Below are 13,713 nucleotides of genomic sequence, written 5' to 3'. Positions count from 1 at the left end.
GGCAGTTACTTGACTGCTCTACATTTCATTTTCAGTTAAATACTGTGTTGTCTGTTATACCTCTTGTCTTGGGACAACTTGAAATCCTGAAATAGGCTCTTCCCTTTCAAAAACTTCAGAATAAAGATGGAGATTTTGGCCAATGTTTCCAAGTTAGACAATTTGCCTGAACTGCTGTGACAAGGTATTATTTTAAGCATTATTAAGCTTACTTTCTCTCCCTCAGGCCAAGTGCAAGACAAATAGGGATACGGAGAAGCAATAGCTTTTTTGGGATTTAAGTCTTGATGCAGAGAATAGGAAGGTGTCAGTGGCAGGAGGAGGTGGCCAGGTAGACGCAATGGGAAGAGCAGGAATATCCATTTTGGCCATAAATCAGATCAAATATCTAGGTCAGTTTAAGCCTAGTGTGAAACTGTGCTTCAAGTCAGCAAAGTGATTTGCCATGTTCTTGTGTGTTCTGCAAATACAGTGACAATTTTTTTAATCATCCATAGGATACAATGTTTATCTACATTTTCCTCTCCAACAGAACTTTTTAAACTCCAGTAGCTGCCCTGAAATCCAAGGTTTCTTGCATGTGAAAGAGCTGGGTAGGAAATCATGGAAGAAACTGTTTATGTGTTTGAGGAGATCAGGACTTTATTGTTCTACAAAAGGAACTTCAAAGGTAAGATTAAAAAAGAAGCTGCACAGTACTAGCATGTGAAAGCATTTTCTGCTTTTACAGTGAGTATTTTTTGCTGTTTTTTAAAAATGTCCACAGTGTTCCCTTTTTTCACTCTACAGAAAAGGATAAGTAAGGCATGATCAAATGACAGTCAAGCCCTGGGCTCCTGATGCATGAACACAGCCATAGAGTTTCATTATAAAATAAAATAAAAACAAACCAGCCAGGCAACATCATTGTGGCCACTAAAGTTGTGCTAACCTTCAGATTTCTCTAGAGCAATGTAATAGGCCAGGCCATTTTTAATGTGATGAGTTTGCCTAAGTATTTTGTGAGGTTCCTGTACCAAGCACCTTGTGCTGGTAGGCTGATATCTAAGGGGTGTGTGCCGTCCACTCGAGGCTGCCTGGGAGAGGAGCAGTGTTCATGCACTGCCCTCTGTTGGAGGCTGGGCTGGAGAGACTGCAGAGCTTGCGCAACATCTTCCAAAACCTTTCACTTACCTGTGCTAAAACACGTTGTTTCCCCAGGAGCCACGACATTTGCAGTTGTTGGCTGACCTAGAAGACAGCAATATCTTCTCGTTGATAGCAGGCAAGAAGCTGTACAATGCCCCTGCAGAGTATGGATTTTGTATAAAGGTAAATCTTCTTACTGAGTTCTTCTGAAGTTCCAGACGGTGTCGGTAGCTCAGAGTCACCCCAACCCCCAGCTAAACGGGATTTGTATGTAAAACTCTTGCAAGCCTTTTCTGTCACGAGGACTTGATCTTTAACATCTTTCATTTGGCAGGCATGTCCTGTGAATCTTGTCATCATTTTATGTGACACTTTTAACACTTTATCTGGTGCTCCTTTGGTTTGGGAAATTTTTGTGCAAGAGCAGCTCGGTGCTGAAGCATGGTGTGCTTGTGGGGTGGCCTTGGTTCACCTCACAGATGAAAGCTTTTTCCGAGTTCTCTAATCAAATAGAAAAATTTCTGTGGACAGCAAGCACCAAAACTATATAGCAGCAAAGGATTAAGCTCTGATGGAGTGTAGCTTTACCATTACTGTGGGCCAGAGGTTTGCCTTTATTTAAAGAGGAAGACCGTGTTGGAAAAATGAATATAAGAATTACCAGTTGCCTTTGAAGATTTTTAAAACCATTGTGCTGGAAGATTTATTTGGAAAGTATTTCAAAGCTTTGAAATGTAATTTTCTGAAAAGAAAATAAGGCTGGGAGCTGGTTTTATGACAGCAGTGAAGTAGTTTCCTTCCTAGCAGCTGTTCCAGAGCTAGGTAACAAGTGTTTGCATTAAAGACATTGGCTGCAGGACGGATCCTGAACTGATGGAAGCAAACTTTCAGTTACCCTCAGTTATGGAAATTTACATCCTCCATCTCAAAATGGGGGTTTATAAAACTTCTCACAGATTTGGAAAAAAACCCTCCAACTACCAAAACGAACAAAACTAAGTGCCTGGGTCTGATTTTAACATGGCCGGAGCGCCTTGTTCCTATAACCTAAGACTGCAGGTTACTTCAAATCATAGAATTATAGAATATCCTGGGTTGGAAGAGGCCTGCAAGGATCATCGAGCCAAACTTCTCAAAGTCAGGAGGCACCATCATTTATCTTGTTGGACCCAGCTGAGAAAGTGATTTCTTTCAAAGCATGCTCAGCCTCTCCTGAGCTTTAATTCAGTGTGGTGGGAGCTTTTTCTGGCTAGTTCTTTATACTAATGCTGCCTTTACCCTGCAGTAAGCTTATAGTGTTGTTGGTTTTCTAATGAATGTAGCTGACTTCTCTCTAATACTTTAAAGCCCAACAGAGTGAGAAATGAAACTAAGGAACTGCGGTTGTTGTGCGCTGAAGATGAGCAAAGCAGGACGTGCTGGATGACTGCCTTTCGACTCCTCAAGGTATCTAATCTCTTCTACTTGTGCAAAGCTGCGCAAGTAGAGTTAAGTGGCAATTGTTACTTTTTCATGAGAACTTACCTATGTGTTCTTAAATATCATCTGCTCCAAAACAATATGAATAAGAGCAAAATGCCGAGCAGTTCTGGCCCACCTAAGAATTTAAGCACAGGACTGAAATCTATTCCTTCCACATATGAATCGAGTATAATTTTAGTTTTGGATCCAAATTTCAGACATGTGAAATAATTAAAAAGCCTGCTTAACGAGGTATTCTCAAGTTATCATACAGCTAAAGAAAATGTTGTGATAATGGTAAGTGGCTCTGTTAACCAGAACAGAGTGCCTTTTGCAATTTTTTTATTTTTCATTTTTCCAAAGAATTTCTATTAGAAGAAGTAACAAAAATAAGTAACGTTATGCCTGGGTGAAAGTTACTCATATCTGAGAGAAAACAATAAAATTTCTTGAAAATATGATAGGAGGCTTCACTGCTTTTTGAAACAAAATCACGCTGGAGGGAACTGAGGAGAAAGCTGACTATTTTGTGCCCTTTGAAGCAGAGAGCTTCCTGATCTTCATAGGAAAATGTGCATAAATTCTGGTTTGGTTCTAAGTCTTTTTCTCAGTTTGCTGCCTTGAAAACTGCTGTGTTCTTCTGTGGACCATACTAAGGAAAAAATGAGTTTGCTTTTGACACACTGAAAGATGATTAAAGGTGTACAGTCAGTGAAAATTAGGGCTGTGTCCAAAGGCTGTGTCCATAACCCTCCTTTTTATTCACTGTCTCATTTAGCTTTCCATAGTTCTATATCACCCTTTTCAGAAATTGTGTAAACCATTTCAGTTAGAACATTCAGTAAGCAATGTTGCTATACTTCAGCACTGTGCCTCTAGAGAAGGCACTGAGTAGGTGTTTTCCTACCATCCTAGATACTAGTGTTGCTAAAATTTATCATGTTCAACCAAGAGCATGACTGGAATTCAATCACCTTATTTTTATAAGGATGAGAAAAATACCAAGTGATATTTCCTGGTGAAGTTTATTGAAAGAGCTAGTAAATTAGAAAGATTCTTATTTTTTATCATTATGAAAACTGAGTTTGAATATCTTGTGCAGATTTTTTTTAAGTTCTAGAGGGTAAAAAGAAGGGAATTAATACGTGTCTGACCTCGACTGAAAGCTTGCATTCTACAAGGAAAATATTGTGGTAGCTGAGAGTGGCAGAAATTACCTGTGCATATCACTCAAGCTTGTATTATTTTAAATAAAACTTCTTGTGCATATTTACTGTTTGATTGTCACCTGATAATCACTGTTACTCAATGGAAATAGATTTGGGACAGCTTCTGGTCAGGCAAACAATAAAGTGGTGGCACCTTACTCCAGTGTAAGTGGTATTATGAAATCACTAGTTTTTTTCCTAGGTTATATATTTGAATAATAATGTCCTTGCATTTCTGTTGGCAGTATGGAATGCTACTGTATCAGAATTATAGAATTCCCCAGCAGCGAAAAGCCATGCTTCCACACTTTTCCACTCCAGTAGTAAGTAATGAACTTTACCTCACTGATGTATGATATTGGAAAAGATAAATTTGCTTTTGCATTTTAAAAGTGGAAAATTTTACGCTAAGAAATGTAAATTCAGCATTGTGCAGCAAGTCAATGTAAAGTTCATGTTTTGCATGAATGCAGTTTCTGTGGTTGGCTCTCCATTATCTTAGGCTTACATGATCCACATGATTGAAAAATCTTGGCTACATCATGCTCTTTGAGATGTACAGTACAGAGACATCTGGCTGTCTCTGCAGAAGACAGCTTAGGTCTGGCAAAACTAACACGTAAATTTCCTAAAATATGTTGGGCCAAGAGCTGACTGTTAACTACCTAAAAGGGAAGATCCTATATTTGGATCCCAACTGGCCCTGAAAATGAATGGAATATAGTAATAGGGCAAGTGGGCAACTTGAGCAAACAGATTTTATTCTGAGCCTTTGAATCGTCTCCCTCCCCTATGGTTGAAAAAGAAAAACCATGTATTTTTGTGTCTGTGAATCTTTCGAAAGGAGAAAAAAAATGAGATGTATTTTCTGTGCTGTTGAAGGAGGACTTTGGACAGTCTTCTGAAACCAAAACAGTTTGAAATGAAACTCTCAAGCTGGTTTTTTCTTTCCCTGTTTTTTGAAACAAGTGAAAATTCCTTTTCAGAGAAGTGTATCTGAAAACTCACTAGTAGCAATGGATTTTTCGGGGCAAATAGGAAGAGTTATTGAAAATCCTGCTGAAGCACAGAGTGCTGCCTTGGAAGAAGGACATGCTTGGAGGGTAGCTATCTTCTCTTCTTTTCTATTTTTGCAATCAGTAAGTGTCTGTTGAGAGCCAAAACACAGAGTGTGCTATGATATTAGTGCAGTGCTGGTCACAGTATAGCTTAGCTCCGACCTGAAGCAATCACACTGCAAGCATGCAGATCTGAAAGTCAATATCCATCTTTAGCAAAACTGTCACATTCACAACAACCTTCTACCACTGCTTCTCTGTCCCCCTAGTGTCCAGAGGAAAGTTGAGGGGGAAAGCAGACCCACCAGAACTTTACTGCCAGTTTGCAAAACCAGTCTCTGAGGAGGAATATGTCAAATTAAATGCTTCCCCACATGGAAGAGGCTGGGGCTCTGACTAATGGCTTGCTCCCAGTAAGTTTAATTGCAGAATATACAAGAGGCAGGACCTCTTGCAATGAAAACTGATGTAACTTGTTTATAGTGTCTTGTGGACAGACAGCTGCAGTACAAGTTTTCCCACATGCTCGTCTTTTAGGGAAAAGGAGTCATTACTGAAGCATTAGCTGGTGCTTTATGTACGGGAGGGAAATACTGCTTGATTTACTGAGTGCCTGGTGTTTTGCCTGAGCAGAAACATATCAGACTTTTCTTTTTTTCTGTCTTTTTTTTCTTTTTTTTTGTTTTTTTAAGATACTGAGCTTTCATCATTAACATCTGGCTTGTGTTTTAAGCCAACTGAAATGAGCTGCTGCTTGTAGATTAGCCCCCTTCAAAGTTGCATTTCTTTTTCTCATCCTTGCATTAAATCTGCCCAGCCCCCAGTTCCCTGTAAATTAAATCTGTATTGCATGTGCACTAATTCTCATCTCCTAAGGCGTTAGTGTGGATTTAACGGTAATTCATTTTCTCTGTAGAAACGTAGCACAAGAATGAACATCTTGGGTAGCCAAAGTCCTCTCCATCCTTCCACACTGAGTACAGGTAAATTCTGATGGTTTGTGAGCATACTATCAGAGGTCTCTCTCTGGGTAAAGAAAAGGTACATTTCATATAGACACAGAGTGCATCCATATAGTACAAATGCCTTGATGTCAAATACAAACTTTATGTTTATCAGTAGCTTCTGTGTCATTATCATGCTTACCCACAGGGACACAGTAGAAGGAACTTGTTTTCCTTTGGTGGCCCACTCAACCTTTTCTTTAGGACTAGTCTTTTGAAACTCAGATTTTGTAAAAATAGACACTCCATAAATGTTTCCTTTTTAAAAAGTGTAGCAGGTAATTTGCTGGTTTGGACAAGAAAAGTCAATGAGTGATCTTTTAAGAGTAGAAATGAGAGTTTTCAAAATGCAATTCATTCCATAATAACTGAAAAATGTAAAGTATGCAAGTCCTGAGCATCTCTTTGAGATTGTAAGTTTATTAAAACAACAGGAAATTTCATATTAATATCCTAGACTTCTTGGAGGAAACACAGCTATTCTCTCTTGCTATTCTGTTAACAGAATTTTAAAATACCACTTGAAAAACAAAGAAATAAAGATAAAAATTGGGGGTAACTTGACTCTTGAAAGCACCAACTAAAGTGCTTTTCTTTGTTTGAGAGTCAGAGAGACTCATTTCTCACTTGTTAGCTTACACATTGTGTTTTAAGAATTGTTAGTCCCAACATTTTCAAGAAGCTATGAGAAGGCAGTATTATAAGAGACTTCTCTTGCTTACCTAATCGTGTATCTGCAAATCAGAAAATACATGGAGATAATGCCTCTCTACTTTGTATATTAAGTAGATGCATTTTTTGATATTGATTCTTTTTTTATATAGGTTGATGTGAGATACTTTATATTCTATAAGAGAACTACACCCACTTTTAAAATGTTTAAATAATTAGTATGTGGAAAAAATGGTTGCATGTGTAACTGTTTTTAACCATCCTCTCCCTCTTTTTCCTCTCTCCTCCAGTTATTCACAGGACACAGCACTGGTTTCACGGCAGAATCTCTAGAGAAGAATCTCACAGGATTATTAAGCAACAAGGGCTTGTAGATGGGTAGGTATTCTTGTTGCTCAGTATTTATTATCTGACAGTATGCTTTATAGACAAGAGCACAACTTCTGCTGTAATGGTTTACAGGTTTCTGAGCACTTCTGAGTAACCTGATTGCTGAGTAGTACCATTATAAGCTGCCTGGATTCCAAAAAGTCAGAGTGTCTGTTTGTAGGAGTGGATCCTAACTTCTAAATTGAAAAGTCAAATCTTAGGAATACACTTTAAAGTCTTTTTTTTTTTTTCCCAACAGAGGCAGTCAAGTTTTAGACAATGTTAGAATTTGAAAATAGTTAATTCTTGTAAATTGCATTGAGGATATATTTTTCAGACAAAGCTGTACCTAACCATTTGCTCACAAATTTTTAATCAGTCATTCATGCTCTTTTGCATGAATTAGAGCAGCTGATGTTGCTTGCTCTCTATTTCTGTTCTAGAGCAAAGAAATGGAAGTGCCTGTTCCAGCACTCTTTAATATGTCTGTAGTTGAGATTTAAGTATCTTCCGAGCATCTCTGTTTTCCTTATTTATATGGAGTTATGGTTATTGAAGAGAATTTGCTTGAGCTCCATTCAGCATTGATTATTTGTAGGATGGTAAAGGCATGGTTGCCTTTGGGTCACTACCCTCATTGCTCTCAGGGTTAAGGTAGAAACATCCATGTTGGCTTTGCAGGAGACAGTGAAGTTCAAACCTTTCTTCAGCATTTTCAGATTCAGAAGCAACACTAATCTTTCTGAAGACTAAAATACATTAGGAAGTAGAAATGGTAGTGCATGTATATATTCATCAAGCAGTGTTTGCTTATTTTTGGGGGGTCTTGTGTAGGCTAAGGCTACTGGGTTTTAGATTAGCAGGTCCAACAGAGAAGAGAAACTGAGAAGGCAAAGGAGCACTTCTGACTTTTTGGGTTTCTGGTCTTCTCACACTACATACCCTCATAATCTTGGGCTCACTTTGACTTGTTGCCTTAGGAATCTGGTGGCCCATCCTTCTTGAGGTTTTCATGAATGTGTTCATGTGTTTGAGGCTGTGTTAAATTTGCGCCTAATCAGCTCACTCACTGTGGAAGGTGAAGATTGGTTAGTTAGGCCATAGTAAGGTCCGTCAGCAGTGACAAAAGAACTATGTTACCCATGTGCTCTGAGATCTAAGGATCATGATTTTCAGGGTGGAAAACTCTTGCTTATGTTTTCCTGCTCTGTGTGTTCTTGAACAAAAGAAGGTTCATGGAAGAGGTTCAACAATGTATAGAAGCAACTGATGCTGCTATATTTGACTGTCTCTGGAAGCTCTTGTTGAGGATGCATCTATGTAGTCATTGTTTGTGTGGAAGCTGGTTGCTTGCCAGAGGTTGAGTAAACAGTTGCAGCATCAGTTGTGCAGAACTTGGCTTTGTGCCACCAGCTTATGATACATCTGAAACAGCTAGATGAAAAATAATTGAGAGATACCTGCATGAAATGCAGTAACCACAGGGTAGGTAAGGTCTTTCTCCCTGGCACAGGTCCTAATTTATAAAGGCTTTTCTCTTTTCCACACATCTGGTCTTCCTAGGATTATAAAGGGAGGTTCAAATACCATGCAGGGTTTCTGAGGGTGGCAAGACATGCCTGTCCCTGCCTACTGAACTGACCCTGGTTATGATGGTGCATTTTTGTGGTACTGACATTTCTCAATCAGTTCTGAGGAGCTGGAGTAAATTCTTTTGGGTTTTTAAGACTACAAGCAGTTCTTGCAACTGTGCCTTGGAAAAGTGTGTTCCTGGCTTAGTGGTCAGCAATCAAGAGGCCTGTCCCAGTCCTGTGCTTAACCATCTCACAAATCCACCAGTGATTAGTGCTATAAGCTTTGTGCCAAAGGTATATTCTTGTTTCCTGTGGCATGGAGAAGATCTGCTTCCTTAGTTCATAAATGTCAAGGGGAGGAAACATGGGGGTTTTTAACTAGCTTTTATTCTCCTCTTCCCAGTATGGATGTTAAATTTGGGGTAGGACTTCAGTTTTGTGGGTCAACTTAGAAGTGACAGCTACATAGTGTATGATGTGGGTAGGTGTAGACCTAAGGTATATTTTTTTCCAATGATGCTGAGGGAAAAATACCATGACTATTCTATAGGAAAAATCAGTGTGTGTTTCCCCCATCTTGATAATACGGGAGCTACTTAACTGGTAAGTAATTTTAAGAAAGTATTGAGCTGTTTCTGTGCAACTGCAGCCATTTAAATTACACATAATTTTGCTGACACTGGATTTCTGTGAACTGATACAAGATACCACAGAGTGGGAACAGATTCCCATATATTATTTTCCCATCTACAGAAATTCAGATTTTTTTCCAGAATTAAATGATAACATCTTCTTCGTGAGAGTACATATCATTAATTGGTGGGGTTTTTTTTTTTTGTTGTTTTTTTGTTTGTTTTTTGTGGGTTTTTTGCAAAGCTGAGTTAGAGGGAACCTTAAAAAAAAGCCTCATAGGTACATTCTTAGGGGAAGAACTACCGTCATGTATCTTACACTTCTTGTTTCTTCATCTGTTAATGTTGCATAGCCATGGTACAATAAGAAAGCAAATTGCCAGTTACAAAATTGCCTGTTAATGCAACTAAAGAGTTTGGCAGTGGCACAAAATTACTTAGTAGTTCTGATTATTAGAGAAGAAAGAGATGGTGGTATTCAATTTGTTCTTAAAAATGTTCTCTCCTAGATTATTTCTTCTCCGGGACAGCCAAAGCAATCCAAAGGCATTTGTACTTACGTTATGCCATCATCAAAAAATAAAGCATTTTCAAATCTTGCCGGTAAGTAGATTATTTTTGTTACTGATAACAAAACCTGAAATTTTAAACCATGAAGCTTTTGCCAACATCCGAGGAGACCTCTTATTAGTTACTGCTGTAACTAACAAGAATGTTTCCGTTAGCAAGTATATTAGCAAATATTTAGAATTGCCAAATGTCTGATTAAAATTATTGATTAACATTTGATTAACAAATGTTTAATTAACAGCTGGAAAACTGGTGTAAGTCACTACATTGTACAAGTCTGTGTAATGCACCGAATTTGTTCTCTGTGACTGACGGCAACAACAGCAGCTGTTGTCTCATCACTTAGGCAAACATAGAATAACTTAGAGAAACTTTGAAAAATTTTATTCTGGAGGTTATCCAGAATTAAATGTCGAGCTTCAAATAATGTTACATTGAGATGCTGGGAAACAATTTGATTTTAATCTCGATAAAAAAAGCACCAACAATTTAAGATTATGTAGACCTTTTTATTGTTCCAAACCCTCTTCCCTTGTTTAGCCAGCCAGTTTTACAAACAGCTAACAAATACTTTTGGGGTATTTTTGTTTTATCTAATGAATGCCAGTGCTGTCAATACAACATTCAATTTCTCTGCCCACGAGCTTTCACTCTTATAAACAAAATGTTACAAGTTGGGTTAATGTATGTTCTTTCTAGTGCTGCGCATGGTTTCACAACTGTGAGCACTGGGTTGTTTGGGCAGCCAAGTGCCATCCAAGTGCCCATCATTTATTAATGTCACACATTGGTGGTACTCTCTACGTTTTGCCACGCTTGTATCTCTTCATGCGCAGCCTAACTTGAAAAGGATGTTTTGTTTTCCTAGTGTGAAGATGATGGACAGATATTTTTCAGTCTGGATGATGGGAACACCAAATTCAGTGATCTAATCCAGCTTGTTGAATTCTATCAACTAAACAAAGGAGTCTTGCCCTGCAAACTCAAACACCACTGCATCCGAGTGGCCTTATGACCTCAAATCTGACTCTCACTGAAGACTGGATTTGATAGAAGAGTAATTGTAAGAGAACGCTGACACTGGGGAATTGGCAGATTTGTAAGTTGGTTAAAAAAAAAATATTATGCACCTTGGGACTCTGAAAGGGATGGATTCGACAGGTGCCAACAGACCAAGATTGCTGGTTTGTCTAACACCTAAGAGTGATTGCTGCTGAGTGTCCCAGCATCCCAAAAATGGGGGGAGGGTCTGTAAAGCAATGAGTAAATTTGAAACAAAACTGGAAACTATCTTGGCTGGGCCACTTAACAGGAACAAGTGTGAAGAGAAATCTTTGAAAAGAACTCTTGCCCTGGAATAATCTTGACAATTAAGACTAGTGTGTTTACTTTTTGTATTGATCACTTTTTTTGCACTCCTACTTTGTTTCGGATATTGTATGCAGCCTATATTAGGAGCTGATGTGGCTTTTAAAATTCATGCAGGAGTTGGGTATTAATCTGCACCCTAAAATGTATGGAATGCTTCAGCCTAAAAGGATCTAGAAGAAAATCAAGACGTGTGTATGTGTGTATGTGTGTATGTGTGTGTGTGTGTGTGTGTGTGTGTGCGCGCGCGCTCACGTCTCAATACTTCTCTGGAGACCTGAGGTTCAATGTCTGCAGATGTCTTTGAAGAAGCAATGAGGATACAATTCTAAAAGAACATACCACCAATATACATACTCTTAAAACTGTTGACTTGTAGCATTATGGCTGTAGTATGTTGATGGCATATTAGTGGCATCCAGTCATGCAGAGACTGTATTAGATTCTATGCACAAATTTTTATTATTGGAGTGGTGGTTTGTTTTTTACAGCCTTTTGACTGTTTTCCTGAGGAAACTTACTGTTACTAAATGGAGTAGGACTGAATGACTACACTTGTATTTGAAACCACCATTTTTGTGAGAAGATTCTTCTGCAGGTAGTCTTAGTATGACAAAACTAAAAAAAAAAAATTTAAAAAACAGTGTTTTTAGCTTTATAGCTCCTTGAATTTTCAGACTGTTTCAAAGAGCTCTTTCGATATAGTAAAGCTACAGCGACACAAAGGTCTCCTGGGGATAGGGCATAAGAAGAACTGTACCCCTTCTGCTTTTTGTAGGGCCATGAAAGTTTACATGGTGAGAAGGAACATGCTGGGAATAGAAACATATTTGATTGTGAAGTAGCTGCTGGCAATATCATCCATCGAGGTAACTGGTGATCCCTGTGTCATGTGTGCTACTGCACGCCAGTACCTGTGGCAGACAAGCATGTATCTTGCTCTGGTGCTGGTTTGTCATCAGAACTACTTTATTGTTAAAGTTTAAATGAATTATTTAATGTTTACACAATAACTCTTTCTGATGATAAATCAGTATTAAAGTCAGACAAGTCCCTCCTTGATCCTGCAATTGCAACCAACCATTCCTTCACCAACTGTTTGAACTGAAGTAACTTCCCAGTGCTTGGTGCCATTAGCCACAGTGACAAGTATTCCACCCTGGGAACTTGCAGAGTGTAGTGCAGAACAGAGCATTCGTAAAATGGTAAACGATTTACACAGGCTAGTTAATCCTTAATATTTGCCACTGGGTTTGAAATCCTAGCCATCTGAAAGGGTAAAGAAGGAAAACCAATCCTACACTTTTAGGTCTTCATGTAGTGTTAAGAATAGCTTAAGACAAACCATAACCTGCCTGAGTCGTCCATATCAGCTTAAACTATGTCAATGGTATAGAAACACTGTATTTTAGTTTACAGAACACATTTAGTATTTTTTTTTCCATTTAATGTCTAGATACTAAAAATGAAGAAACTTGATTTTGTTTTTAGTAGAAGCCTTTTTTGTTTTGTTTTGTTTTGTTTTGCTTTTTTTTAATTGTACATAGTGAAATGAGTGTTCCTGCTTTCTAGACAATGTATTTTAAAACCTTGAAATTAAGCTAACTTAAGTCTGACTTCACTTTGCATGCTTCTATTTGGCCCCTATTAGGAGAAAAAAGATACTTGTATTGACTACATTACCAGTTTAATAAGACCATTTATGCTGTAGTTTTAAGTTTTTCTGTTTACATAGCTTAGTGACAACCATGCATTTTTCCCAGTAGGCGGATAGTATTTGCAGTGTTTCATATTTATAAAAAAAACAAAAACCTTGCATCTTATTTAAATTGAGAATAAAAGTTTGACTATGAACCATGATTTTTGTATGTAGATGGTTGACTTAGTATTTTGTACTCTTCCCAGCTAAAGTGAGCTGTTTTGAGAAAGTGACCACCTTCAAAGTGGCAACAATCTTACTTAAGCAGATCACTGCTTTGTCTTCTTTCTGCTGGAAAACAGTCAATACCACCTTAGTTTTCCAACAGATTCAGCTGGCTGCCAGCTCAGAATACCAAGGACTGAAGGACATTTGACTCTTATTTTTGTATTTAAATGACATGAATGTAAAGGGGATGCTCAGGGTTGTTTTGGAGCCTGTTGAATTTTTATCTTTTTGCCTGTGATTTTATTTTCTAAATAAATACTTCATGTAGCAATCTTGAATATGTTGAGAAGGAAAATGCCAAACCATTTTGGTAATGAGGTTACTAGTTAAGTTATGTTACGATAGGTGTTAAAGTACAAAAAACTTTTTATTTGTTAATTAATCTTGAAGAAACACGTGCCTCAGTTTAGATGTTTTGTCTTATCTTTTCTGCACTAAATACCTGACAGTTTGACCAATCAATGCACCTTTCCAGTGGCAAGACTTGCTTATCGTAAATTATATTGTCACAATGCAAGATTTAGTGACTGTAAAATGGAATAAAGTTTAAAGTTTCAGGGAATGCAAAAGGTATTAACTTAAGAGACAAAACCTTTATTCAATATGCTTTGCTTCATACTGTAAATAGCTTTTTGGCTTGTGAACCTAATTGTAATCTTTCAGGTATTTTTGTACAAATAAGGGACTGATATTCTGTTTCTTGTAATTAGAAATAAACGTTAATACAATGCTATTCATTTTA

At 37.9% G+C, this 13,713-nt stretch overlaps 1 protein-coding gene across 7 annotated transcripts in view; it reads left to right on the top strand.

The window, feature by feature from the left end:
- The window catches only part of GRB10 (growth factor receptor bound protein 10), a 142,400-nt gene extending 128,687 nt beyond the window's left edge, over positions 1–13,713 (top strand). For 4 of the 7 annotated variants that reach the window (XM_085052215.1, XM_085052213.1, XM_085052216.1 and 1 more), the window contains 9 exons: positions 533–670; positions 1,201–1,311; positions 2,476–2,574; positions 4,043–4,120; positions 4,784–4,936; positions 5,772–5,838; positions 6,822–6,909; positions 9,616–9,709; positions 10,545–13,713. In XM_085052215.1, the coding sequence (XP_084908341.1) occupies positions 533–670; positions 1,201–1,311; positions 2,476–2,574; positions 4,043–4,120; positions 4,784–4,936; positions 5,772–5,838; positions 6,822–6,909; positions 9,616–9,709; positions 10,545–10,691 (975 nt within the window). In that variant the 3' untranslated portion in view covers positions 10,692–13,713. Of the gene's footprint in view, positions 1–532; positions 671–1,200; positions 1,312–2,475; positions 2,575–4,042; positions 4,121–4,783; positions 4,937–5,124; positions 5,269–5,771; positions 5,839–6,821; positions 6,910–9,615; positions 9,710–10,544 lie in introns of those variants that run through there. The other 3 variants (XM_085052218.1, XM_085052217.1, XR_014850015.1) reach the window with 2 other exon arrangements.

This window comes from Lichenostomus cassidix, chromosome 2 (assembly GCF_008360975.1).
Source record: "Lichenostomus cassidix isolate B80296 chromosome 2, HeHo_3.0, whole genome shotgun sequence".
Taxonomy (NCBI): Eukaryota; Metazoa; Chordata; class Aves; order Passeriformes; family Meliphagidae; genus Lichenostomus; species Lichenostomus cassidix.
The sequence above is the reverse complement of the archived record's forward strand: the minus strand, read 5'-3'. Positions and strand labels throughout refer to the sequence as shown.